General features: G+C 50.7%; 13 protein-coding genes across 13 annotated transcripts; 4 read left to right on the top strand and 9 right to left on the bottom strand.

Annotated features, from left to right (window-relative positions):
- Window positions 1-612: 612 nt before the first annotated feature.
- J4E82_004037 (uncharacterized protein) lies at window positions 613-1,347 on the top strand (the record flags this gene model as incomplete). Its single annotated transcript, XM_051730320.1, has 1 exon — window positions 613-1,347. One exon carries the CDS (start codon window positions 613-615, stop codon window positions 1,345-1,347), a length of 735 nt encoding a protein of 244 aa, XP_051589948.1.
- A 51-nt stretch (window positions 1,348-1,398) lies between these two features.
- On the bottom strand, window positions 1,399-2,518 carry J4E82_004036 (uncharacterized protein; the record flags this gene model as incomplete). Its single annotated transcript, XM_051730319.1, has 2 exons — window positions 1,399-2,044; window positions 2,511-2,518. 2 exons carry the CDS (start codon window positions 2,516-2,518, stop codon window positions 1,399-1,401), a joined length of 654 nt encoding a protein of 217 aa, XP_051589947.1.
- A 193-nt stretch (window positions 2,519-2,711) lies between these two features.
- On the bottom strand, window positions 2,712-3,476 carry J4E82_004035 (uncharacterized protein; the record flags this gene model as incomplete). Its single annotated transcript, XM_051730318.1, has 1 exon — window positions 2,712-3,476. One exon carries the CDS (start codon window positions 3,474-3,476, stop codon window positions 2,712-2,714), a length of 765 nt encoding a protein of 254 aa, XP_051589946.1.
- Window positions 3,477-3,992: 516 nt separating this feature from the next.
- On the bottom strand, window positions 3,993-4,427 carry J4E82_004034 (uncharacterized protein; the record flags this gene model as incomplete). The annotated part of the gene is made up of 2 exons (XM_051730317.1): window positions 3,993-4,010; window positions 4,077-4,427. 2 exons carry the CDS (start codon window positions 4,425-4,427, stop codon window positions 3,993-3,995), a joined length of 369 nt encoding a protein of 122 aa, XP_051589945.1.
- Window positions 4,428-4,993: 566 nt separating this feature from the next.
- J4E82_004033 (uncharacterized protein) lies at window positions 4,994-6,110 on the top strand (the record flags this gene model as incomplete). The annotated part of the gene is made up of 2 exons (XM_051730316.1): window positions 4,994-5,971; window positions 6,021-6,110. The coding sequence occupies 2 exons, from the start codon at window positions 4,994-4,996 to the stop codon at window positions 6,108-6,110; spliced, it is 1,068 nt and encodes a 355-aa protein (XP_051589944.1).
- Window positions 6,111-6,441: 331 nt separating this feature from the next.
- Window positions 6,442-7,134, top strand: J4E82_004032 (uncharacterized protein; the record flags this gene model as incomplete). Its single annotated transcript, XM_051730315.1, has 1 exon — window positions 6,442-7,134. One exon carries the CDS (start codon window positions 6,442-6,444, stop codon window positions 7,132-7,134), a length of 693 nt encoding a protein of 230 aa, XP_051589943.1.
- Window positions 7,135-8,258: 1,124 nt separating this feature from the next.
- On the top strand, window positions 8,259-9,097 carry J4E82_004031 (uncharacterized protein; the record flags this gene model as incomplete). Its single annotated transcript, XM_051730314.1, has 2 exons — window positions 8,259-8,405; window positions 8,756-9,097. 2 exons carry the CDS (start codon window positions 8,259-8,261, stop codon window positions 9,095-9,097), a joined length of 489 nt encoding a protein of 162 aa, XP_051589942.1.
- A 684-nt stretch (window positions 9,098-9,781) lies between these two features.
- J4E82_004030 (uncharacterized protein) lies at window positions 9,782-11,030 on the bottom strand (the record flags this gene model as incomplete). Its single annotated transcript, XM_051730313.1, has 2 exons — window positions 9,782-9,947; window positions 10,012-11,030. The coding sequence occupies 2 exons, from the start codon at window positions 11,028-11,030 to the stop codon at window positions 9,782-9,784; spliced, it is 1,185 nt and encodes a 394-aa protein (XP_051589941.1).
- Window positions 11,031-13,528: 2,498 nt separating this feature from the next.
- Window positions 13,529-13,860, bottom strand: J4E82_004029 (uncharacterized protein; the record flags this gene model as incomplete). Its single annotated transcript, XM_051730312.1, has 2 exons — window positions 13,529-13,792; window positions 13,855-13,860. The coding sequence occupies 2 exons, from the start codon at window positions 13,858-13,860 to the stop codon at window positions 13,529-13,531; spliced, it is 270 nt and encodes an 89-aa protein (XP_051589940.1).
- A 1,484-nt stretch (window positions 13,861-15,344) lies between these two features.
- Window positions 15,345-16,679, bottom strand: J4E82_004028 (uncharacterized protein; the record flags this gene model as incomplete). Its single annotated transcript, XM_051730311.1, has 3 exons — window positions 15,345-15,832; window positions 15,885-16,465; window positions 16,582-16,679. The coding sequence occupies 3 exons, from the start codon at window positions 16,677-16,679 to the stop codon at window positions 15,345-15,347; spliced, it is 1,167 nt and encodes a 388-aa protein (XP_051589939.1).
- A 3,696-nt stretch (window positions 16,680-20,375) lies between these two features.
- Window positions 20,376-22,158, bottom strand: J4E82_004027 (uncharacterized protein; the record flags this gene model as incomplete). Its single annotated transcript, XM_051730310.1, has 2 exons — window positions 20,376-21,289; window positions 21,342-22,158. The coding sequence occupies 2 exons, from the start codon at window positions 22,156-22,158 to the stop codon at window positions 20,376-20,378; spliced, it is 1,731 nt and encodes a 576-aa protein (XP_051589938.1).
- A 1,774-nt stretch (window positions 22,159-23,932) lies between these two features.
- Window positions 23,933-24,676, bottom strand: ERG1 (Squalene epoxidase; the record flags this gene model as incomplete). Its single annotated transcript, XM_051730309.1, has 2 exons — window positions 23,933-24,027; window positions 24,121-24,676. 2 exons carry the CDS (start codon window positions 24,674-24,676, stop codon window positions 23,933-23,935), a joined length of 651 nt encoding a protein of 216 aa, XP_051589937.1.
- Window positions 24,677-25,291: 615 nt separating this feature from the next.
- Window positions 25,292-26,683, bottom strand: J4E82_004025 (uncharacterized protein; the record flags this gene model as incomplete). The annotated part of the gene is made up of 1 exon (XM_051730308.1): window positions 25,292-26,683. One exon carries the CDS (start codon window positions 26,681-26,683, stop codon window positions 25,292-25,294), a length of 1,392 nt encoding a protein of 463 aa, XP_051589936.1.
- Window positions 26,684-27,261: the final 578 nt, after the last annotated feature.

The following is a 27,261-nucleotide window of genomic DNA, read 5'->3' as shown; positions in this document are numbered from 1 at the left end:
TCTGGCTCTAGGAAACCATCTCGTATAAGCAAAGACCTTATCTCTTCGGACAGGCGATTGCCATTCAGGGCTTCATCGTCAATCTCAACTTCTCCGTCATCAAGCTCTCGTATACACGATTCGCTGATGTACTCCGGCAGCGTGTCGCGCTCGGTTTTGAAGCCGGCCCACTTGTGTTGGCGCCGCAGAAAGCGCGATATTGAACTGTCGATGGTGGAGAAGACGATGCTGCTTCGGGGTGCGCGCAGAATGTATTGCATGAGTGGTAATGGTGAGATCTGAACTTGTATTTGTGAAGGTCCGTAAGTGGTTTGAATAGGGCAAGTCGTGGGATAGTTGCAAATGAATGTTGGCAATCCTGTAAAAACCTTGTGAATTCACATTCGTGCAACAAATCTTCGAATTGTACATCAATGGAAAATTCATCCAGTGTTAAAGTTACACTCACCCGCTTGGGTGGCTGATGTGAATGCTCTGAATTATGAGAAGAGCTACCTCACAGCGTAAGGTCTCAATCAGCAATAAGCATCATTCACTGCTTCCTCTCAAGGAACTATATCACAGCACTATCAAACCAGGACTCCACAGTCTTGTTCAGCGACCTCAACAACCATGCCTCCACAAACAACAACAACGGTGACTATAGTCGCCATCCCAACCTACTACCAAACCGAGTCCTATGTCTTCATTTACCCAAAGTCCCGGGATGAGCGCCCCACCACGACAGCACGCTACATAGTCCTCACTCCCGCCTCGACAGAAACCCTCACAACCCGTAACGCAGCCATCGCCAAAGACGTCACAGACTGGGGTTGGCGCGTATTTAATACCGATCCCTCTGCTCCCAACATGAAAAAGTGGTTCAAGAAGTATGACAAAGCAGCGAAGAAGAATACCTGGGATAAAGACATCTGGAGAATCTGGCAGCGGGAACACGGACTGAAGATTGGGTGGGCGGATATGGAACGTAAGGAGAAGGAGGCGAGCGAGAAGGGTAAGAAAGGAAGATTCGTGCATGGGGTAAAGAAGGCGGGAACATATCTTGGAAAATATGGCGTAACGGTCTGTTCTGATGAGCAGCGATTGAGAAAGGAGGAGTCGGGCAAGGAAGAAGAGAGGAGATGGAGGTTGGCGGACGATCAGATTGTGGGGATGTCTGAGGATCTGCCTGACGATCCTTTTGCGGATCCTCCCACAGAGATGGGTGGGACAGAAGAGGAGGGAGATTTCAAGTCGGGCAACCTGAGAGGTGGCGGTGGTATGGATGCGAAGAAGAGTTCGCCTGAGAAGACTGCAGTATATGATGTAGCGCCTTTGACTAGACACCCGTGGTTGCTATTAGGTTGAGTGTCATTCCATTTTCTTCATCCTCAAACCAGCATTAAGTTCTTACAGCTCTCACTTTTCATCTTCCTCTCCATCCTTCTCCATCTTTTTCTTTCCGATCTCCTTACTCCTGGCTTTCTTCATCTCCTCCACTCCTTCTGTCAAATCCCTATGCACAACTCTAACCTCCCACCCGTCATCCTCACTCCACCGTATCTTACCCAACTGCTCTGCAAATGCCACACTCCTGTGATGCCCACTCCCACACAAACATCCTACTCGTACTACCGCTTTCTCACCCTCCCTACTAGCTCGTACATCCTTAATCTCCATGAGCCGCCGAATATCGTCCTCAGCGCGGGTCACAATGTCGCTGAATGATTCGCGGCTCATAAGCTCGTCTTGGAGCGTGGAGTCGAGTCCTGTGCATGTTTTCCGCATTTGAGGGGACGGGTTCTGGGTCATACGGCAATCATATTCTAGATCTGGTTTAGGAGATGGTGGTGTGAAGCGGTCGTAGGATGTGATTTCGAGAATTGGTCGACTTTGAGAAGCTTCCGAGTCTTGATTTGCCTTCTTTGCTGATGCGATTTCATCTTCGGTTGGTGGAACGAGTCGTGTGTTTTTGACGGTTGAGGCGATGTCCGACAGTATGGTCATTTTCCTGATGATGGCCGAGTCGTGAATCGTGGTAGGACTCAATATGCGCTTAGCTATGCTGGAGAGAATTGTTTAAAGTTGGCTTTCATATAGGGCATTTGAGCCAGTGGATAACTGTATGTCTGAAAACGTGATGGTTCGGACCTTCTTTCTTATTTTCATGACGCTCATTCGGGTAAGAGGTCGCGTGCCCGCTGCAGATTGCTTCAGGGTCTCTGAAAACTTCGGCGCATGAAGATGACGTTAGGCGCTGTGGATCCACGGGCGCATCCGCTGGTACCATGCAAGGTGCGTCATCGCTGATTGCGACTGCAGCAGGTGTCGCGATAGATAATTCAGTGCCACTGTATCAGCTTTGTTTAGGTAGTACTTCATATGAAAGCATGCCGAGATAATTTCCGGTTACTCCGATTCAACAAGTTAGCCTGCAAACAAAGAAGCAGATTGTCGTTCCTGATGAAATGAAGGAGCTCGGTTATATTGAGTTGTACCCAAGGCCTGGAGTATACTTCAATAGCCTATACTCCGTCATCTTGTATATAATGTGCACGTAAAAGACAGCGCATACCTTTCGGGCACATTGTGTGATCAGATACAACAGAGAAAAAACGAGCTCTTTCGTATGCGGCAGAACGCGGAAACGCGCGGGCCTTTCATGAGTGAACATGTCGTAAGCGGACGTTTGGCCCTATTCGCACGATACATTATGGACCTTGATGACAATTTTAGAAATTAAACGCCCTTCTCGCTCGGCCTTCTCCCTGTTTCCTGGGGTCGTTTTCCTTTTTCAACTTGTTGCTTTCGTAATCCCCAGATCCCTTAAGCTTCTCTCCAATGTGTTCTCCAGTATCACGCAGTTTGTTTCGCAAAGCGACCCATCTCGAGTCTCGCGGCGCATGGCGTTCCTGCATTGTCGTCATCTGGGGCGGGTTGTCACTGAGCGATACATACGACTGTCCTTCATCATGAAACTTGATCCAGTTGTGTCCAATGACTTCTTCCTCTGAAGGGCGCTTTATCAGCTGCGGCGTGTTTTGCGCAGAATCAGAGCGAAGAACTCGTCCGTCTCCAGCTCTGTCAGAAGCGTTCATGCCGAGCTGTTTGTCAGACAAAGGCGTGATCTCATCGATGCCTGTGCCAGGAAAGTTCATGTCAGGCTGCTCGGAAGACTGGGGAGCATCCGGAGCGTGTTCATAATGGCCTGCTTTGGAGCGTGGGAGAGACTCGGGTTCATCAATGACCGTCGATCGACACTGTCCGGTAGTGGAAGACCACGGATTGACGGGTCGCGCATATGACGTTGGTAATGGATTGTCTTCTGAAGGTATTCGGGTCTCTGGCAGCTCGACTGTCACATCGTAGGTCAAGTTCGTCATAATTATTCTTCTTCGTCTTCCTGATGCATCTGTCGGGAAGTTGCGGTAGAATGCCTCGACAGGCAAATGAACGACAATGGTACTGTAACTGTAAAGTTCTTGGGTGACTTCCATGCTTGCGCAGTCGGATGCGATGGCGTGATAGAAGGGATTGCAGTAGTATCGGGGGCAGAAGATGGGTCGTTTGCATCGAGGGATATCAGAGGCGGTGGTGTTGCATCGTCAGTTGCCGTTACTGTATACGGGCCTTCCTCAACTACAACGACCCTCTCACTGGATGGCACCGCAGGAGCATCTGGTTTTCGAATGATAGCATTACAGTTGTTACAGTATATTCCTGGCCTCGGCTCGTCGACTGTGTTCGAGAGGCCAGGCATTTTCGGAGTAGTGTGATGGCGAGCTGTAGTAGCTTCGTGGTAAAGAGAGGGGTGAATATTGATACAAGTGTGTTCAGGCTAAAAAATTTATGAATGATATGGCGAATTACTTGTGAACTGTGTTGTTGGTGTACAGAAATAAGAATGATAGATTTCATCTACTGTTTAACTTAGCAAGCCCAGAGAAAGAGAAGGTAAGAGCTTACCATGGGTGGTATCCAATGGTTGTACCATAGCAATCACATCCGACCATCTATGGCTTCGTAGCTGCCTATACAAAAGACTCAATGATGAAGGAAGTGCTCATGGGGTGGTACTAGTATCTGCTAGAACTCACCTTCCCCACGCTTCTTGATATCAGACAATACGTTTTGGTCAAGTCATGCGCTGCCGAACTTTCGACTGTCTTCTCAATCAGTGTGCCTGTGTTTTCATCCGGGCGGTCAGATCCGTCCCTCAGGTTTGTTTGCCGCTGAAGTGCCTCAACCCAGAAGGCCTCAAGTTGATCACGACGCCTGTCAGCCAAGGATTGCTCATCCTCATCTGCCCGGAGCTCCTTGCAGAATGCATCGTGGAATGGCCGTGATTCGCACTCCCACTTGAGTAGTTTTAGACAGTCGATGTAGATTCTCGGATCGTTGGTGATGTATGGTTGGGGAACGCCAGGCACGTAGATGATGTACGGCATCGTGTTCTTTGGTTGCAGTGGTAGTTTTCCTACTAGGTTTCGGTAGGTATGTAAGTAGGAAATTTGCACTCTTTTGCCTGCTAGTGAGTGATTGCAGACTAGCGGTGATGGGCTTTCTATAGTGAAAGGGTACGAGCACCTAGGTAGTGATCAGGATTGGTAAGAAGGTTGCAATTTACGTGTTAGCTTTCAGTGAGTATGAGTTTCAAGTAATTCTGTGCAATCACAACGGACAGTAAGTGTGTCTGGTCAGCCTATCGCGCATGGCAGACTGTGACCATGATAAAGGAGTGGGTGCGGTCCAACGACGACATTCTTCACAACAATTGAGTGAAGTAGATTGTGGAAGATGATAGTCGTGCCAGGTCTAAGTGGAGGTTTGGCGACTATTGAGCTCCATGGTCACTGCCGCAAATAGTTTGGCGCACTGGAGAGTGTAGGACTGGGAGGACAATGACGAGGCTAGCCGTCCGATCATGGTCTTGGCGAATGACTCAATCGCGAACCACCCCTCCAAAATATCCAAAAGTTGACGGAGCACTAACACGTCGCAATCAACCGTCAAGATGAGCACCGAATCGGGAGTCAAGACACAGCCGACTTTTGACATAGTCGCGACATATCGCCGCATTCTTAAAGATGACCCGGAGCTTACTATGCCCGTGGCGGCCATCGAGGCGCTCGTAGAAGCCATTGCACAGAGCTCCGTCTCGACCGTCGCCGAGACACTCGACCTACTCGAACGGCACACAGCTGCCCTGAAGGCTTCAATCGCGAACCCCATCTCCCTTTCCGCCGGCACAGATCTCTTCCAGCGCTATCTGATCACAACGCTTAACCGCCCCGCAAGCCTGAACCTGGGCCCAGACGACGACTTCCGCGCGATACGGAACCACCTACTCTCCAACGGCAAGCTCTTCGTAGACCGTGCAAAACAGAGCAGGGAGAAGATAGCGAGCTTCGGCAAGCACTTTATCCGCGACGGCGGCACAGTGCTCACAAATGGTGGTTCGCGAGTAGTGGGCGCGCTACTGAGAAGGGCAGCCGAGTCAAGCACTCTCCGCTTCAAGGTCATATACGTCCTCCCTTCATCAAGCTCGTCGGACGCGAAAGAGGGCCTTCAGACCGTCGCCGACCTCCGAGACCACAACGTTCCAGTAGCCACGATCCCAGACTCAGCCGTCGCCTACTCCCTCGGCAAAGTCGATATGGTTATTGTAGGAGCCGAAGGTGTCGTAGAGAACGGCGGTATCATTTCGCGCATGGGCACATATCAGTTGGGCGTACTAGCCAAGAGCAAAGGAAAGCCCTTCTACGTGGTTGCCGAGAGCCACAAGTTTGTCAGGCTATATCCCCTCAGCCAGTTTGATTTGCCCATCGAGCAGAAGGTGCTAGACTTCAAGGTCGCAGAGGAACCCAAGGAAGAACAAAAGGCGAAGAGTGACGAAGAGCAACGGAACGTCTTCGACGAAGCCATCGCAGACATGGCTACCAAGGGGTCAACAGTCGCTCCACTCGACGCTCATGACGCTGTCGACTTCACGGTTCGTTCTGTCCACTCTGCTTGAAGTACGTTTTGCTAACATAAACTAGCCACCTGATCTGATATCTGGTATCATTACTGAGTCTGGCGTCCTCACCCCGTCTGCCGTTTCAGAGGAGTTGATCAAGATATGGTTTTGAGCCCTCCCTGAGCATAGCCTACATCCCACACCAGAGCAACTATTCTACTGCAAGCGCACAATGGGCATATAGTCTTGTGGAAGGTACTCACATCAATCATAGGAACTTCGTAGAAGGCGAATCTGTGACTCCGCAACCTTCACGCGTACGCCGCAACCGGCGCAGCACGTCTCGAGATTGGGACATTCATGTCGCAAGGTATCATGCGCATGAAAAGCTCACCTGAAAACGCTCGAAAATTGGCTATTTTGCCAAAGAAGACTGGAATAAGCGAGTACGATGAAAGACAACGACCAGTTATGACGTGGTATCGCGCTGGCGATGCCGGCATATGATACCCAATAGATTTATGCAATGGCAACATTTCTTGGCCCTCCTACCTCTTCAAGGAGCTGGCCTTATTGTAACGACGCGTCTTTTGTGTGAGAATGATCAACGTGAAGTATACGATTCCATTGACAGCGAGAGCAAACTTTTCGACAATGAATATATTCCCCCGCCTACAAAGCCTCCTGACTCCTTGTCTATCATCCACAGTATACAACTCGCACAAAAGATGCCATACCTGATCCAGCCACCAGCGCACTCCATCTACACGTGCAATCAGCCCCTTACCTATACGCTTGCTGATCCCACCCCTTCCGAGCTCTCTAAAATCAAGGACCTTCAGAACTGGGGCTGGCAAGTCTCTTTGCACTCTCAAGATGATGAAAAGTATCTTGCCGCTACAGAGAGAATGGAGGAAGCGATAAAGAAGAGACGGCGCAGGACCCAGATGGTATACGGCGATATGATGGGCGATGGGCCAAGGCCGACTTTTGAGGAAGTTTGGGAGCAGGAATCGATTAAAAGGTCAACGCGGGGACTATATGAGACGGAGGCAAAGGAGATGGATATTAGTGATCAAGCGAGCATAATGTCTCACATGACACAACAGAAAATTCGGTTGCATTGGGCTGATGAAGAAGCTGAGTGGGAAGCAGAGAAATTCAACGTAAGAAAACCCCAAGAAGAGAGCTTTTGAGAGAGTGGCATAGATATACGACTGATAGGCCCAGACAGGACATTCAAGTCGTCAGTGAGCATTGCTTGCTGCCAACTCACTCCAGATTAGAAGACAATGAAGAAATGAACAGGTACTTGTACCAAAGGTCTGCTTCCAATCCCGTCACAAGAAGGCAAACCAACAGCACATCCCATTCCGTTGAGGAAAATGAGGCTAATTGGCACATTATTACGTCGCTGTACTCTTCTCAAAGCGTTGAATCTCAACTTACAGGTCGGGAGACCCTACAATCCTCTCCATATTCCACGTTAAAAGCCTCTTCAGAAGAGTCAGACCTCCTCCTAGATCCCTATATGCTTGCCATGGCTACATGTGGACACTGGTGTCCGCCTGCGTTCCTTCAGACCTGGTCGCGTCAAAATCCTCAAACCAAATCTGCTGTACCACACGCCGAACTTTCATCAAGATACCCCAAAAAGCCTCAGAAACTCATGAAGAAGATTGCTCGCCGTTACTCAGAACCTAGCTTAAACTACTGGATATCCTTCAGATTTGCCAGGCCTTTCTCCTGGGTGAAAAGAGAGCGAAATGAGAAAGCAGGAGGGAATGCAAATTTGATTACACCGCAGCAGCAACAGACTGAGGGTTCGGGCGATGCCAAGAAGCCTTCGGGTACTATTTCATTACATAGTACGCTTCAATCCTTTCGGCTGTCACGTTCCACCGCTTCGTCTGATAGTTCTCCCAGTACTCTGCAACCAACCACTTCGACTGGCAGCAACCCAAGTCCTGATTCACAACCAAACGCAGTAACTCTCTACCAACCGGAACCCCGCAGTGCCTCACCAGTACCTTCTACTGCCTCGAGCCTCATCTTCCCCGGTCGTGAAATAACACAAGAAGAATACTTTCGGCGCACGAATCGACCGCAAGATAATTTACAGCCTCGTCAACTAACGCCGCCACCAGGACTAGAAGAAGAAAACGACCCCTACGAGTGGCAAGCGTGGAATCTTGGGCGCGCTTGTCAAGAAAGTAAAACTGACCGTATGCTTGGACGACGTAACTTGCGTAGATCAAGTGCTGGGGACGCTAGTAAGGGAAGGACTAAGAATAACTGGTATGATGAATTTTGGAAGAAGATGAAGGAGGAGCAGGTGCAAACGCAAAAGGAGCGGAAGGAAGCCAACAAAAAGAAGAAGAAAGAGTTGGAGAAGTTGGAGAAGCAGGAGAGGATAAACAGGGAGGCGGAGGCGAGGGAGATGCTGAAGAAACAAGGTATGTTTTCTGTGGGGTATTTACCTAGGTATACATGAATACGCCGCTGTTGTTTTGGTATGAGTCGGGAATTCTGGATACCCAGGACGCGTTGTATCCACGTATCTTAGTAGGCCTTAGTTTTAACTCAGAGAGACTGTTTTTTTCTGTTAAACATCTATACGAGCTCTACCACCAACGCTACCGCAAGTCTGAAGGCAGTGCAGAGAACACTCACTAAGCCTGATAGAGTAAGTGCGGTTATCGCCTGGAGGTTACCGTGCCACAATTACGTGTCAGGCAGGTATATGAACCTGACATCTAAAGATATGGTTATTCTACCGATCATTTACTGACACATCGAACTCTCGTTAATAAATAGCTGGTTCGAAATACCATGATTGAATCTCCCAAACACATGCTACGGGACCTGATCAAGACAAAGGACTGGTCGGCAGAGGAAGAAGAAGAGGAAGAGGAAGAGGAGGAGGACAGCGAGAAGGAAGAAGATCAGCCCAGAGATTCCTATCACCCTTGGGGCTATACAATCTACCGTACATGCTACACGCCTGAGTCGCAGTCGCGATGGGAATCTTTAATCGAAGCGATCCTACTTGGAGTCGAAGGAACCATCCCGGGATTGCGCAAGGATGAAACACCGCCTAGATCTCAACTGTTACTCTCTCTTTCGCCTAGATCTTCGCTCCGACGCCTCCTTGTATGATGGTCTTACTATAGATGATCTCCGAAAGGTCTATTGTAATCCCCCCACAAATTGTATACCGTCGCCAAACTTCGGTCGACCGGATCGTGTCTTTCTCGTCGCCGATGCAGAGGTCTTGCTGGATCCTTACTTCTTGCCACAGAAGAATGTAGCATTGGAAGGTGCTCCAGACCTCGCTACAAGCGATGCTGAGGCTCCGGAAACTGCGCAAAGATGGTGTTATCGACATCATGGTTTCCAGAGATTTCCCGACACCGAGCAACAAAGATTAAGGTACTTCGGCAACACATATAAGGAATGGTCGGAAACCAAGAAGCAATGGCTGAAATGCGTAAAGGTTGATTATGTGTACGCAGAGTACGAGCAACGATCAAGACATGATCGTCTGCCTTTTCTTGGCTGGTTCATGACGACTACGGGTAGTATAGCAGAGCTGTGGGAAACATTGGCTGGGGGAGATATTCTGCGTATTGACTCAAAGGTTGAAGGAGTAACCTGTAAGTAGATCGTGTCCTATATTTTATACTATACGCTGATGCCTGGATACAGGGGACGGGTACGGAAGAGGAAGTATTGGACGTTACCGGTTGTGGTGACCCTGATGCTTGTTGTACTACTTGGAAGATTGTTACTCGCCCATACACCAAACAACACCAAAATCGAGCTTCTCCACTGAACAAACCCTCAGTTGCAGTACTGTGCTCCTTCACTTGGCTTGACAATACCCATGTCAATGAAGGCTGAGTAGTTCCAGTAATCGCCTTGGACACCCTCTCCCGCTACAGGCACGTTACCAAAAAACTTTGCAGTCCAATAAGCACTTCCTCTTGTGTACTTTGCAAAAGCATACCTAATGTTACGCGTACCAAGTCAGTGTATATCTCAAATGCAGTTCGTACAGGGATATTTCTTACAGCCCTGTGTTCAGGTTCTTCCTGCGGTTGGCAAACTTGTTATCTGCCACAGTCTCGATGGACCATTCCCCAACAAATACAGGAAACTTGCCATCCCCTGCCGATACCTTGGCGTCTGAGCAGATGTCTGCGCTCACAGTATCAGAGTCTGTGGGACGCCCAGCGAAATAGTAGTTGTGTACGTCAAAGACCAGATTGGCCGAAGCTAAGAACCTGGGAGACCAGAATGCTTCACCTTTGAAGCTACCCTGCAACATAACGGGTATATTCTTGTTTACGGCCGTTGCTTTCGCAACAACCGCGTCAAAATACTTCTGTGTCCACGCAACGCCGTTATCCGTCAAAGCGGCTGGTGTTCCAAATGTTGTGAAGTCGCGGTTGTCCACTGGTTCATTGATTGGCTCAAGAGTGTACGACTGCGGAGTACCGGAGGATTGGATGAAAGCCAATGCAGCATCGACAGCGCGTAGAGAGTAGTCGAAGTTCGTTACATTGTTGAACCATCCAAAGCGGCCTTCGCCTTCGCCGAAGCCCATGCCGTTTACGCCTCCGGGAAGGGAGTGAATGTCAAGGATAATATGCATATCGTGCTTTGCGATCGCATAGGAGGCAATGTTCTTGAAAAACTGAGCTTGGTTGCCACTGTAAAAGTTACTCCCGGGAACTTTGACCCAAGCAGCATACGTTGTTGGAATTCTCAAGATGTTCACGCCAGCAGTAGCTAGCTTGTCGATATCGGTGGGCGTGATGAACGTAGCATAGCGTCGCTCGAGAACAGGACCGCATTTTGATCCTAGTTGGGCACAGCAAGTCCACTCATCAGTTGTGGTGCCACAGTTCTGAGACCACCAATTTGGGTCAATGACAGCTTCTTGGGCGAGCCATCCTCCAAGATTGACACCATTGGCTTTGAACGTTTTCCAGTCGAGGTAGGCAGGTTGCTGACGCGCTGTCGGACTGGCAGTAGCGAAGGGGATGAAGGAGACAAGAGAAGTGGCAATGATGCTGAAGGCAACCATATTTAATGAGGCGATACTTGAGTTTTGGTGGAGTGTACGGAATCTCCTAGACATTGGATCGCTGGTCTTTATAGCTTACAGATGGGCCTCTTGTCATCTTCTCTGGTCGGGGTAGCATCCAGCTTGAAGCCACAAGATCGCGACGAGGAGCATGAAGGGCAACATGTGGAGCCGGTCAACCTAGCTAGGTCTAAGGGCCAAGCTGATGATATGAGTAGGTTTTGCAAATGTTCAGGACCCCTTCAAGACATGGTCCAGTGAACGGCTGCACAGCTAATAGTACTTCTACCCCAGATTCGACCCCAGACTTGACCCCAGACTTGGCGCAATATAGTAGGTACATCATAGTGGCTTCGGCATCCTGGAAAGTTACCCCGAATCAAGATTTTGAACCTACCGTTGTCCATATAGGGTTCATATTACCCCGAACTACCTGGTACTCCACATCGGGTAGCATGGACGCTAAGTGGCCCACATCCCGATATGAGTGTTGTGCCGTTCGACTAACCACAACCTCTTCAATTGTTTCTTGCTTAATTAACACTCGAAGATACGGTCAGAAATCGACTTAGGGAGTCTGGTACCCAGAAGAATCTCAGATGCTGTCGGGAACGCCACTATGCGCAAGAAAAGCAACGAAACAACTCCATGGCTATGATCGAAGACAGTGTCGTATTATTCTCGCCGTCAGCTCTACGTTATCAAGAAGTGAGCAAGATGATGGGTGAAAGTTTGTTCATGATGACGAATTATGCTTGCGGGCCGTCCGTGCGTTACCGGAGTTTCTCAACCAACCTTCACAACCCGATCCGCTTCATTAACACGATCCAGTGTTGTCTCCATCGTCAATCTGCCTTGAAGATACTGGATGTATCTACACTGATCTCTGTAATTGAATGCACAGCCTAGAGCCGCCGCCGCCGCCTTCCTTGCCAAACCCGGCCGTACCAATTCGCACAGCGAGTTCAAATACCACCATGGTTGCGCAGATCCTTAAGTAGTTGCATGCTGAAATCAACCCGTGCAACAGGATACTCTTTTCGCGACTCTCGATGGTATTTATTTGCCGAGCTACCATGCCTACACAACCTTCTTAGGCTCGTGGACCTGACATGATCTACCACAAACCGCTCATCAGTACCTGGCCTAGCTTCGGTTTATACCTATAGCAGCTATGGGAAACCAAGCTTCGTCCGCATACGGTACCCCCACAGTCGCAAATCCACACCGATGCCATTGACCGGACAGATCGGCAAGAAGATGCACCGCGGCTCGCACCAAGACTACAGGGGATCATCGTCACGACGGCCGCGGTGTCATCGATGCCTTGCTCAACTCACCATCTACTTCAAAATATCGATTCGTGACGTGGCTGTCCCAGATCCGGAGAAGGGTTACTGGAAGGACCCAACCCTACAAGCTTGGACTTGCATTAGTACACTCACCAGCTCTCCTTCCGATTATGCCGCTATTACACCTGCAGATACGAGAAAGATACAACAGGCAATGCAGGGTGAGGTGTCTGATGTGTACCAGAAGATGAGGAGTCTGTAGAAAAGGAAAGAAGGTACATGGACTGGCATAGTGATCATGCCAGCAAGGTCCGCAGCAACGTATGAGTTGGGGTATGAGATCGAGCTTACGGCTGAAGAAGATGCCACTCATAGAGAACACCGTCCAGCGGAAAGATGACTGGAGTAGTAATCCCTTTAGCTAGTTGTGCAGGAAAGTGTTGTTGGCCTGCAGCGGAGCTTGGCTCCCTCTGGAGAGTCATCGTAGGCTACAACACCTACTGCTTTGTTCTGGTCATCATGGTACATAGCGATCATGAGACAGGTTGCATGCATAAAAAGAATAACGATTGTGCAAGATACGAAACATCACCCTCTTGTTGCTTTTGTCACGACGTAGTCAATGCATAGTCAGTGCATGCAGCATGCAATCACACCGCATATCGCAATCACAACTCACATTCTCACGCAGCATGGACACTGTCAAGTGATCAAAAGTACCACAAATAATTAGATAGTAGACATTAAGTAACCAAAACTACCGATGATAACCGATTGATTCGTCCCATCTCAAGTACTGAATCGCAAACCCCACACCCCGCCAAGCCAACGCGTGCTTCCCTGCCCAATCCATCTCCGATCGGCACTCCCCCAAGCTTCCTTCGACTCCAACCAAGCCAAAGATCCTCTCCTTGTTTGCAAGTATTCCCCACACGCCAACTCCACGCAATATGAAAGTTTTCTCCGGTGGCATTATGGGGTCCAACGGATCGACTGTCGTCATTTCGGAAGAAAATGTTGTGATTGCAGTGAGGGTATGGGGACGATGATGTCAGTCCTCCGTGTTTTTGACTCGTGGGTATTGATCGAGGCTGCGACTAGGCTGCTTGGCAATGTCCGCTGCTGGTTCCGCCTTGCTTGCCTGCAGACCAGAGCAAGGCTTGCCGTCATTGTATCGTCTCCGTGCGTCGTCTTGGTATGAGCTTATCACTCGTCGGTGTCGTCGACGCTCTCGACGCTCGGTGAAGGGGATGATTCACGAACGTATCTTGACGAGAGCGTTGGGCTGGCAATGGGTTGTTGTGAGATGGAGATCTGGCCCTCGGCTTCGATGTCCTCGATGGGGATCCTGAGCATTTGGCCGCCAACTAGGTTGGGGACGTAGACGAATTGAGTAGCGGGTGAAGACATTTTTGTTGATAGGATAGGTTGTGTTTGAGATTGGTATGATAGTGGTAGTAGTAGTGTAGACTGATGATGATGATGAGGTAGTTAAAGTCTGATACAGGAAATCTGCGATGTTGAGTCTTCACCTTCATGTGGGGATACGGCTCAGCTATATACTGTGCCAGAATCCCACGGCTCACCTGAGAATGCCATTGCTCATGCGGCATCCCAAACCCCAGCTCCACGCATGCATCCACCAGACTACCAACCCAAAACCCTATCCCCGACAATCCAAGCATCGCATGCTCCACCCGTCACTCCCGCAGCCAATTATAGCACGCTACCAAACAAGGGTGCCTTAACGCCAGCTCCGCCGTGTCAGCCCAACGCGCTGATTCGGCCCAGGACCTGCACAACGCGTGGCAAGTCTCCCCGAACAGCTTACTGTGCCGCTTGGTTGTGTCCGACGAGCGGCGATAAGTGGTTCATGCGTGCGTAGACAAGGCAGCCCCGCACCAATTTCCTCTCCGCCAGCCGGCCAAGCAGCGCTTAAACGGTGCGATTTACACGTTAGCCCGGCCAAGTCGCCCTGTCCGCAGGGTCTAGACCATATGTTTGTTATCGTGGTGTAATTCTAGGCGAGGGATGATGCAAGGTGTTGAGTTGGAGGGTGATAAGGAATTATTGCGAGGGAGACTGGGTTTCGGAAGATCGGCGTTTACAGAATCGCGATTATTCACTTTTTAGAGTTTTGACTTTATGTCCGGCCGTTGCCTAAGATCACGTTCGGGGCCATGCATTGTGCCGACCGCGAATATTGGCCGAGTGCTTCTTCGACAGTCACCTGCTGCACTCTACAGACACTGTGCAACTGCGGACGAGCATTTTCGTCCTCCTTGCAGTTCACGATGACGGTTGGAAAACTCTTTGTCAAGGCTCGGCTGGGCAATGCTGGGCGCCTAGCTTCCGAGAATGCTGCCGAGAGCTTCTGTACGGTTCTGTATCGTTCTGTTGAACCGTGGCACTCGGCTAGTAAACGAGCAGCTATACGGTTTGCCCCTGGGCTGAAACTACCATCGTTAGACAGAATAGCTCATGGTGACCAGCGTGCACCAACGAACGTGTGTGACGATCAAGTAGAATAGGATTGCACCATACCTAGCTGTACGCGTCGCGACTCCGCAACATCCGCGTGACGGTACGATTGCTTGGTAATCTACTGTTCAGACATTTCTTCAGTGGAGAAGGATTACATGCTGTCGCAGGCAGAACAAGGGCGGGAACTCTTGGATCCAAGCAATTCCGCTCGACGCCAACTGTTCGATACGAGGTCATGTGGCAGATGCACCAAGCCTAATCAACGACGCCAGGGCGCGCCAACGCACCCCAGATCACGAATGGCCTCGGAAACCCAATGTCCACGGTCCACATGGTCAGCCTCGTACAGACCGTAGCCTATACGCCATCATAAAGCGAACCTTTAAATAGTCAAGCTTACACGAACCAATACCAATGACAGTCGGGTCACTATTCCTATAGAATTGCTCGAAATTGAACAGGGTATCATGCTAGTATTACAACACTTTCGTAACCTTACGCCTCGCTCGATAAACAACAATCCCTTCAACGCGGGACACTATGGCCTGATCTTGCCAGCTTCAGGGTTGTCCCTGTTGCCCTGCCAACCCCAGGCTAATCTGGACATGGTCTTGTCTTCGTCCTTTCCAGGCCACAAGACCTGTCCGAGGTATACGGCACGAATGCAAAAGATTGCCGTGACGAACCACATGATGACCAGTAGAACGGTCAAAGCGCTCGCAACACCGTTAATAGCTTCACTGTGTAGCACTTTCCCTACTTGTATCGTTGCAAGCGTAAGTCCTGCGTTGGGAAAGATGAACGCCCACCAGTTCAGCGAGAAGGACATTCTACGCATTCCCACTATGACAGCGATGGTTGTTATGATGAAGAACCAGTATGCGAACAATATGATGAAAAGGCCTGCCATAATGCCTATGATGCGTACAATCTCGCCGTCTGGGACTACAGTGTTCGTAAAGTAGTTTGCGGCGATAAGCGACGGTGCTTGGTTCGCGAGGGAGATGAGACCAGCGGCGGTGTAACCTATCGTTGTCAATACCTCTGTGATAAGAAAAGATGCAGAGTATGGACTTACCAGCTGGACCAACAGATACGTACATCCCAGGTCGGGTAGTGGGAGATGGCAAAGAACTGGTCATCAGGCGCTGCATGTATAACGCATACAGCAGGAAAGAAACAACCCATGCGAGTCCTTGGAAATGTATAGCTCCGACGAATATCTTCCAGCTGGGCGTCTCAGGTTGGGATGGAAGTATAGTACCAGCCAGAGTGCCCACGACAAGCAACGGGTATATTGGGAAAATCCAAGCAGGCACAGCGTCGCCAACGTTGAGGCGTTCGAGACGGAAGAAGAGCGAATACTGGATGACACCGACGAGGAAAGCGGCGGCGCAGTACATCCAGTACAAAATTTCGAGAGTTTTCGTGAGCCATGCACCAGTCGACGTGTTGCCATAAATGTAAATGCAGTTGAGTATGAGGGCGACTGACACCCAGTACGTGCCGAAGAACAGACCCTCAACTGGGTGGTGTAGCGATCCGAGTAGCTTGCGAGGGACAAGGAGGAACCGCGCGAACATGCAGATGTTGAATATGATGAAGAGTACGAGGTCGAAGATGAAGACCACCTTGCCAATGGTTTCCAGGCCGGTAAACCTGTTTGGGGTGTTCCCAAGGACTACAGCCAATGATCCTGTTGACATCGTACATGCGAACCATGGCCTGTGGTGTCGTGAGCTCGTTATTCGAATGTCCTCGGCGCGTGTACATACCATGTGAAATGCACGATGCGATCGCGCAACCCAACTTCTTGCGGTGGCTTCTCCTCATCTTTCTCGTACGTGGTATTAGTTCTGTCGCGGAATCGCATTTTGGTGATAAGTATGAAGCACGCGACCAGGTGTTGAGCAGCCCTGAGCCATGCTTAGGTAGTATTTACAGGTTCCCAGCCATGACACCTTCTTCTCAAGCATCCCGGAAAGAGTGCCGGACGCGTTTCGTCATACGGGCCCATAGCGTGCTTGTTCTAGAGTTAGTGGCGATCTTGGTGTCTACGCGCCAAATGAGAGGAACGACGGGCAGCCCCGTAGTTGAGTCTCGGAAATCGGCACGCAAGCGTCTAGCAAAAAATGTGAGGATTGAGGCTTGGCGCACTGACGGCTGTGACGTCAGAGGCCGTATGACCGACCGTAAGGCATCAAACTGAACACATGCACCTCAGAATGGGAAGAATTCAACAATCTTGGATGGTGGTTGATGTGTAACCATCTAATTCTTCGCTGTTATTGGGTGTGTGTAGGCCAGCTGTTACCCGCTTCAGTGAGAATACAAGTAAGCACAGGTAGGCACCCCCGCCCCATGCAAGGGAAGACTTTACACTCTTAGCGACCTCTGTCTTTCGCATCCTCACAGCATTACAACAGCGCCATCTATGTAGGTTCACCGTATACCAGGATATGTTTTCTCTATTCTCAGTGTTTCCTTTAATCTCTTCATTCTTCATCCTATCTCCCTGTATCGTGGAAAAATTTAGCATGATGGAAGATGTGCTATCGCTATACCCTGTTGAGGTGGAGAACCAAATGTCCTATTGGCGAGACGTAGATGTCACCCATGCTGCAGATGCAGCGTGACACGAAACGCACCTGGAGCGGTGCGGCACAGTTGCCAGTTTGTCTCAATCTCAACCACTCTGTGCATACATCTCCACGACCAGTTCCCGTCATGAAAATCGCAGGTGGTTGCTCGTGTTACCATGGAACTTCCAAAACTGCCACCGCTTCCCAGACCTGTTCCATGGACCTATGATCCCACCTTCATACCAGTCAGCGCCAAAGAGCGAGAGTCCTTCGATCTGACTGCCGAGACCACATTCAATGTTCTGTGCCTGTGGTGTGAGAACTTACTTCGCAAAAGTCCTAAGCTACCAGAGATTCCGCTCTTCACAGAGGACAGTTCCACTATCCCTATTGAAGGACAGCTCGAGATCGACGAGAGTCTTCTGCGCGACTCCGCCTTGGGTGGTTGTTATCTATGTACTCTGGTCTTGAGAGAAACACAGCGCTCTTATGGAGCGACAGAGAAAACACCTCCTTTTCGGAGCGTCGCTCCATATGTTGTGTGGTCAAGGTTAGTAGCCCCTGTGAATTCAGGTATTGCTGGAGACATGGACGAAGGGTTTGAAGACGATTACACCTATGGTTCGACTCATGGGGTCACATTGGCCACTCGTCATGAGGGTGGGAACTTTTACTCCACGTTCTTGATACGACACCCGCGCACTTCTGAGCCTCCATCTGCCTTTTGTCGAAGCATCTATACGGGTTCGGATGAATGTCTGGAACGCTGCAGAGTATGGCTACAAGACTGTTTGGAATCTCATTCAGAATGCCATCATAGCTTACCGTCTAAAGTCCCGACGCGTCTGATTGAGATCATGAACCCTCGCGAGATCAGACTCGTAGAACCGACGAATAAGGTGCATTATTTTGTATTGAGCTATTGCTGGGGTGGTTCAGACGTCTTAAAGTCCACAACCGAATCTCTTGCGGCATTCAAATCCTCGATACCATTCGATCAATTAGCACTCACAATCCAAGATGCTATCGGAGTAGCCTATAGGCTTGGATCCCGTTTCCTGTGGGTGGATAGCCTCTGCATATTACAAGACGATGCTCAAGATTGGCAACGAGAAGCGAAAGGCATGTGCGACGTCTATCGCAACGCCACATTGACCATTGCAGCACTGGGGGCAGCACGCGCTACAGACGGATTATTTGCGCGGCGTGATCCGTTGATCTTCCAAGGATGTCAGTTTTACCGAACATGGAATCAGAGTCCCGACCGTAGTCACCATTCCCCAAGTGTCGTAAATCAGTATGCTTGTTTCAGCAGCAGCACCTTGAATTCGCGCGGTTGGACCTTCCAAGAGCGGGCTCTGTCACGACGTACCTTGTATTTTGGATCCAGTATATTTTGGGAGTGTAATTCCAAATTTGAGACAGAAGGTAAATTGAACTACGGAGGCTTAGAAGCTCACTTCAAGGCCCTTGTATTCCCGGTGGTAAAGGGGAGCCCAGTGTTGCAACAACCTCATCAAGACGATACGCTTGACACGACAGCATCAAAGACACTTCAAGCTTGGCCGGCTCTGAAAAAATGGGACAAGATACTCATCGATTACACACTTCGGAATCTTACCTACCCCAGCGACAGGCTCCCAGCAATAGCAGGCCTTATCGCTCACTATTCACAACTTATGAATTGGACGAATAACTGGGGACTGTGGAAAGACCATTTGACTATCGAGTTACTGTGGAAAGTCTTCTCCAACACGCGTGGTCCACATCGCAATACAGCATGGCCGACCTGGTCGTGGATTAGCATACAAAGCCAGGTATCACTAGGTGGTAGATTCGAGGGCTTCCTTGCCGAAGCCCATTTTGATGAACTTGATGACTCCGCTGTCATCCTCCATGGTGTTCCATTCGAAATATCAGAGCTCGACCCACAGACCTACAATTCATTGGAGGCAGACACGCGGAAAAGGAAGAAAGGTCTGAGCAGCATTGAATGGGATACCACTGATACAAATCTCGCCGGCCGTCCCTTCGGCGTGCCTTTGACGTGGGCATACCTTCGAGAACATTCTCAGCCAAATAGTGACAGAGTCATTCTGAACGGCCTTTGCTTGGTTGCGGATGGTTCCACAGGTTCATATCGACGTTGTGGAAGCATCTTTTTCGACACAAACAAGACCACTGCTCGCCAATACGACATCCGCTTTCAATCAAAACAGGTATTTCGCATCGTCTAAATCAGACATATGAACAACAACCTGTATTGGAACTATGGTTGCATTAATCACATCTGTCTGGCGACTTTCCCTGCCTCAGCTTGCATGAAGCAAGGTCTCTCTTTCCCTGCATGGCAACGATCCCTTGCCCCAAGCTTACCGAGGAAAAAATCAAAACGCAGGGCCACCCACGATGCTCGCCACCGACTCGCGCTCGGCAAAGCGGGACGGGCAACGGTTCCTACTAGACTCTCGATTCCGAAGCCATGGTAGAACCGGAAGCCTGAAAAGCTTAGCATCCTATTCTTTTGATGATTCTATATGCGAACTTGCGGCATAGCCCCTCATTCTAACCTGCAATGCTAAGCAATTCTCACATATGCAACAACTGTAGTGACTGAAAAGTTTCAAGCATATATTTGCTTCCTAGAGATTTGAAATCTAGATACCGGGTACAATATGTACTTCTTTGACGCAATGTAAAACCGTGTATATACACTCCTAGGCGCCGTCATCGCGCCTGTCCTATCCTGTTCCAAACAAAAAAGAAGACGTAAGTGAGAAATTCTCCTGTGTCGCATGTCATTAATGGTTCCCAATCCTGACCTACAAATCCAATTCCGAATGAAGCAATGAGGCGGAAAAATCCTGACCATGAGTGATGCGGATGAAAAGCCTTCTATCGCAGAAAGAACGCCGTCATAATGCATATGCAATTCCATGATGCTTGTGTTGTTTGACAAAGGAAAATGTGTTTCGCTACACCTGCCATTACGCGGTGATAAACGCCGCCATCATAGCCAACACACCACTCAAGATGGCATAGTTGGCACCACCGATCGGGGTCGAAGCGGCATTACTCTTCTTCGACTGTGTGCCGTCTGGCTTGAGGACGGCGGTAGTGCCTAGTTGGAAGCCAATGTTGGCTACCACAGCTTGGCTGTCCCGGACAGGGACAGAGATTCTACCGTTGCCATCGGCTGTTGTAGTTGTGACTGTGTTCTCAGCAACGGATGACGCGCCAGTGGTGTCGTCGTAGCTCATGCCGTTCCATGTGACGCCTGTCTGTGAGTCTGCGCCGGGAGCTGTAAGGTAAGAGACGTATACTTCTTTATTGGCGTTTGCAGAGCCGAGGTTGAGGTTGAAGGTGAAGCTGCCCTTGTCCGATGAAGAGGCATTCACTTGCTTTGCGTTGATCATGGTGACAGCTTGAAGCTTGTCGTTTGCGTACGCTGCGTATGCACGGATGCGGCCGTCGTACGCGGCACCTACGTTGCTTGTAGAAAGAGCAGCAATCTGTGTGGTTCCGTTGCCGTTGCCAACAATCTGCGCGACGGCAGCATGGGCATAGTACTGTGGTCGTACGAATGTGTTCTGACGGCCATAGATAGGGATAGGTGCCCAGGCACTGGCATTGGAGTTATCGGTCATGTGCATCTGGACCGAGGAGATGCCGATGGATGCTGCATAGAGGAAGAAGTTGAGGGTCCAGAGAGAAGCACCAAAAGCGTCACTCACACCGGGCATGCCTATGGGACCAACGGAGCTCATCTCACGCAAGACGTAGGGGTGCTTTGTGTTGAGGGCAATTCCGACCTGCTTCTCCCAGTATTTGAATTGTGTGTTAGTAGCATCGAGATCCATGAGATCGTCGAGGGTGAGGGGTGTTGGGGTAACTCCGATGACTACTTGATGTTAGTACAGCACAGAGAGCGGACTCGTCGAGATATAGCATACAGTAGAAGTAGTCGTGCTGGTTCCAGGTGGCCAGGAAGTTATCACCGTTCCTGCCCTCCATAATGCCATCGTCCACGAGCTGCGCAATCTCAAACGTGGTTCCGATGGTGGAGGCGGTCGCAGGAGACTCGAAGAAGGAAGACGGTAGGCCAGCAGCCTTGAGCACGCGCTCGTAGACGACCTCGCAGCGGTCTAACCATTGGCTTGTGTATGTCTGTCCATCCCAAGGCGCAGAGCGGAAAGAGTTCTGTAGCCACAAATCGGGCTCGTTGCCAACCTCAAACGAGTATAGTTTGACGTTGTTCATGCCATCGACGGCGGCCTGGGCCAATGCAGCAATCTTGTCTTGGTAGTCGTCGTCCATGTATGCCATGTTCAGTCCGAAAGTCACGGGAGTGTCCTTGGGGAAGCGGTCGAGCGCTTTGAAGTAGTTGGGTCCAATGATCATAGAATCAGCGGCAATGGCGCCCTGTGCCGTCGAGTCTTCGTTTGAAATCCAGGCATATTTTTCGTTGCTCGACTCAAACACCATGTAGTCCTGCGTGTTTCCTCCTAACCGGATATGCGGCGGCGCGCCCGAGTAATCTGCGAGATTCTGTAGCAGCTTGACGGAGAATTGGTTCGTTTCCTCCTTGCCAGTAAAGGAAAAGAGGTTCGAGGGCTCAATGCCGAAGCCAGCATACGAGGGGTCGAGGTAGTCGGAGGCGCCATCGGGCGGGCTGTTCCCTAGCGATATGGAGATGGACTGGGCGAGGGCAAGGCGCACGGCGGGTAACGACAGTATGGCTAGACTGCTGGCGGACAACGAGGGGAACATGGCTGCTGATAGGAGCCGTCCGGATGCAAGCGAGTGCAGACAGTCGAAGAAGAAAACAAGAACAGCGGAAAGTAAAGTCAAGACTAGCAATCAGTAAAAGCGAGCGCAGGGGAGGTTATCACAGGAAACGGAGAGCGAGGGACATGCAGCCAGGGTCGATGATGAATGGACGCTTGCAGGACGACCGGGGTTAAAGGAAGTGTCAACACTTTCAGACATGCGTCACTAAATGGGCCAAAAGTGGCGCCGGTCCGGGCGATGCCAGAGACGACGCGCCAGACTCAACAGCACATGACATCACGAGCCGCCATGCTTCCGGACGCTGCGACACCAAGCAAACCGGTCTGAGACGCGCGACCTCTGACAGCAGGTGGGCCGCTGAATATCACATCCCACACTGCTGCCCTCACCCATCCAGCAGCGTTGCGCGTTGCACTGGAAAAAAGAGGATAAACGCGTCAGCTACTGCCGACAACACTCCGTGTTCCAATTATGGTGGCTGCCTCAGATCTGCACCCACGCCAATCTGAGCGGCTACCGAACCCTTAGCCACAATGATCCGCGGCAGGAGGCTCAATAAGCCTTGTTTCGCCATGGCCCCGAATCCGCATCATCGTCCGTTCCTCGATCCTGTGCCGTCTTACCCTCGCACCAGGCCTCGTCATGGGCCCTTGAGCGCCGTGGATCTTCGCGGCTCCCTGACCACCGTGGAGCGCGCGGTACGCCTCCTACGCACTGAGGGCCCTGACGCACAGCGTCTGGATAATCGCAATTCAATATTCTCTCCCGCGCGCCCGTCCTGCCTACACTACCCAACCCCTGCTCCCGTTCGCTGCGTCCACATTGGCCCGTTGACAAGACCGCATGCAGGCTACTGGGAGCTTGATTTATTGCCCAGCCTCTTCCAGCTCTCCACCCCAGCCCCTTCGTAACAGCCGTAGCTGCTTTCACTCCCGCCTACCTTTTGATGATGCAAAGGGGAAAACTTTCTTGACAGCACGTTTGCTAGCCTCAAAGTTTGACGTGACTAGCAGCGCCTGCCATCATCTAGCTTTCTGCACCTATAATAGCACCAGGTCTCGAACACGACCACCGGGCATTCTCGTCCGCCCTTGTCCACGATGCCTTGGCTGCCGTCTGATGCCGAAACCCTGACTTCAAACAAGAGCTGAAGAACCCGAGTGCATACTCGGTGTACATCTTGCAGGAGGCAAAACGGATGTCGCGGCCTTTGTAAAGGTAAGCTTACACCATTACGGTACATGTACAACACATGATGCTCAGAGAGGCGTCGCTTGCAAAGACACGGCCAAAACTCCCCGTGTTGGGCACTATCTGATCCGCCATTTGCCTACTACTAAAATACAGCTCTTACTACCGCATGACTATGATGCGCATCTGATGCAGCAAAATCGAGCTACGTCCATCTGATAAAGAAACTTGCTTGTAGAGAATTTTGTCGAACATGTCAATGCCGTAGTTCCGACATGGCATTGATTGTATGACGTATAGCTTGGTGGAGAGCACCGACAGAGGAAAGTATATCGTGGGCCAATCCAATGCAGGAAAAGCATGCTATACAGATGTCGTATTGCTCCTTGTCCGCGGATGGGTATACGTTTTTGCTTATTGTGATCTGCTGTAGAACCAGCCCGTAATTCTCTAATGAGGGTAGTATCATTACGAGCGACACTTTTCCCGAATTCGATCTTACAACGCGGCAGTGTTCAGCTCTGGACGCACACCTTCTCACCCCACTCACAGCTTCTACTTCTTACAACTTGCCCATCATCAAGTTTCCAATCATCTCCCGTCCAGTGACCACAGTGGTCCTCCAGAGTGTCGGGAAGTCCAATGTACTTGAGAACGCTACGATTCTGTTAGCCATGTACTATCCAAGTACTGTCTTCATCTCCAGAACATAACAGGATAGAAAGACGGTAAAAGAGTCATCAAACTTACTGTCGGCGTACCCAAACCCAAGCATAGGCGGAATCCATCCCCTCGCATACTCCAACGCAAAGCACCCGCTGTCCATCTTATACTGCTTAACGTCGCCCCTAGTAAGATGATGCACACTTCCTTGAGGGTACACCTCGGCCTCGTAAATGCCCTTTCCAGGTCGGTAAGCCAGCTGCTCGCCCTTCAAGATGTGAAAGTAGTCATCCGCCGTATGCCGACCCGTATGACCCTCGGTTCCAATCGCCGTTCCAAAGACAATCAGATACTCAGTAATAGACGCGTGGATAATGTACATGGCGCCCATGGCACCACCCGCATTGTTGAAGATCCATTCTTCGTCCAGGTTGATGTGGGGACCGTGGGTTGCAGAGAGGGTAGATACAATGTGGGACACGACAGAAGCCGTGTCGTTTCCGTGGAGGGAAATGGCTTCCTGACTGAGACTGTGAAGTTCAGAAGGAGTGAAGATGTAGAACTTCTCAAGGTGCGAGTCCAGGCTGTACATGAGTGTTGTTAGGACGCCGAGGATGGCGCCGAGCGCGAGGAGAATACGCATCTTGGCTTGGTGCTGCCTCCGGTAAGGAATGTATAAGGTGAGAAAGAAGCCGACCGGATTCGACTATAAACTCTTTGCGAAGGAGTGTAATGTTTGTTTTTTGTTTCCGTTGCGCTGCACTTTATGAGGATCGTGAGGATTTTCTTCATTATCAGAACGCACGTGCCAGCCGGAATAGGAGAAGTCCGGGACCCCGGATCGTCAGCTCATGTGGAAGATGGCCTGTTGTCTGCTATGAGGATACCCGTGTTCCGGGTGGAAAGGAGCGATCTTGGCCCATCTAACAAACGGTGGTTATACTGTGCAGTCAGTTGCGTATGTTAGTCATCTCCTTTGCAGACAGGAAGAAAAAAGTGAAGATAAATGGGTATAGATTTTACAAATCAAAGCTGCCTACAACATTGAGAGTATTACCTCCTCTTCCATCTCCACCATTACTCTTGGGTGAATATTTGAAAAATGCGATATATGTTATCCCCGAGTCAGAATCTTTTCCCGTCCCTGACAACGCCATAAACCATGCAGAACGTCGTAAAAATCATGCTAGACGCGATTACACACGAACAATATGTCCAAACACCATATGCACATCAAAAAGTGTTGTCCCTGTAGATATCACCAGCCTCCGATGAAGGTAATGAAGCCATCCACCATGTTAATCCAATCCTGGCCGTTCAGTGTTCCCGCTTTTCTCTTCGCCCAGAGCACCTCCACCATCTTGCCCAGGTGAGCTCTTGCTTGCTCACCTGCCTCTCTCGTGCCGTCATTCCGCACCAGCTGCACCCTGCCACCAGCGAACTTTTCACTAAGATCGATCTTGAAACTGGCGTCACCGTCCGGTGGGCAGTACAGTTCCTCTCGTGTCGTCGCTGGCCCAATAACGCCCGGAGCAAGCTGCACAAGGTGTCCATGGATCAACACACTCTGTGTATGATTCCTCCTGGGCTTGAACAGCGAGCCGCGTACCGAGAAGCTGACCAGTCTTAGCAGTCCTGCGCCGTCCCCCAGGCGGATGATCCAGTCTTGAAAGGCCTCGTACATCATCTTGAACTCGACTTTGATGACCCACAGGTTATAGCTGTAGAAGATGGCGAGAGCTTCGGAGCGGACGAGGCGGGATACTGAAGCGAGTGCGTGCTGCATCTGGCCGTCAAAGGTAGAGATGCAGTATACGAGGGGTTTATCAATGACGAGGTTCTCACAATTGCGGTAGATCTGATGGCGGATCTCTGGTGGCAGTGTAACGAAGGTGGGTGGGGCGGACGTCATGGTCATGTCATTGGTAGGGAGTGTATCGATATCATGGACTGATGTGGCCTGGATATCTTCCATATGAATAATCTCTGCCTTTTCTTGGTGCAGGGCAATGTGTGCGGCCCAATCCTTCTGCACGTCGTTGGACCCATCGAGCTGGATGCGGTCGAGGCTGTGGTTTCTAGAATGGGACGGGGAAAGCGCGTAGTCGTCCATGTGCTCATCGTCGTCGGGTCTTTCCTCTGCATACAGCTGCAGACCTTCCAAACGCGTGGCATCGGGCAGAGTCGATACGCCGTACTGTTGCGAGTGCTCGGGAGTTGACGGAAACGAAGTGGCCTGGCTCTCGAAGCCGTGGCAGTCGCTGTGCTCGCTCCCATCTCCCAGCAAGTCGGCGTCGTCCGAGTCCGTGTCTGTATCGGAGCCTATGTCTATATCCACGTTGAGTCTGTATCTCGGGATCTTGGGCGGCAGCTGGTGCGTGGGCGAGCTGGGCGAAGGTAGCTGGGTGGCAGATCGTTTGCTCGAAGTGCGTACAATGGTACCCTTTTGGGACATGTTCCGTCCTCTCCGCTGGCTGGCGGCGCTATCCTCGCTGCTCGTACTCAGCTCGGGCGCGCCGTCACAGTAGCCGCACGGCGTTGTTTGCACACTAGTATCAAGAGGTTGGAGTTTTGGAGAGCGCGCTTTCATGGCTTCAGCATCGTCCGGGGGCGTCTGGCCCGTGACCGAGTATCTGCGCTGGGTGACCATTGTGAGTAGGGTTGAGGTGAGGCAGCGAGGGTGCGGAGTCAAGACTGGGAGAGCGAGAGGGAGAGGGCGCGTGGTGTGGTGTTACGTGGAGTCGGTCGAGTGGCAGGCTCCAGCAAAAAACCTTTCTTCTGCGCAGATGTGCTGGCAGGCTGCACGATGACCTTTTGCAGGCCCTCGACGCGCGCAATGGGCGAGGCTTGCGGGGTGCGTTAGGTAGCGCTGCGGATGCGGCCGAGTGGACTGAGAAGCGGATTCGCGAGTGGGGAGACACCACTTTTTTATCGATTACGCCGCCGGGAAAGATGAAGCTAGAGAACGATCACTGAAAACACTCGCGCAGACAGTCACGCAGCCTCGACGGTGTGGGCGAAGGGGTAGAGGTATACACTCGGCACAAACGGATCAGGAGGGAGATGAAGGGCGTAGCATGTTTGGCAACTGGGCAACAATGCCGCGTTTCATGACACCGCAATTTGTCGTCAATGTTGCACTGCCCACCCAGCGATTATCATGCTCCACCGCCAATTTCTCGTGTAACCAATCTTCGCATCTTCAATCTTCCATAATCGGCATGCCTC

The sequence above is a fragment of the Alternaria postmessia genome, assembly GCF_024291825.1.
Source record: "Alternaria postmessia strain BMP 2775 chromosome Unknown scaffold_18, whole genome shotgun sequence".
NCBI classification, from domain to species: domain Eukaryota; kingdom Fungi; phylum Ascomycota; class Dothideomycetes; order Pleosporales; family Pleosporaceae; genus Alternaria; species Alternaria postmessia.
This window is presented reverse-complemented; position numbering and strand designations above follow the sequence as displayed.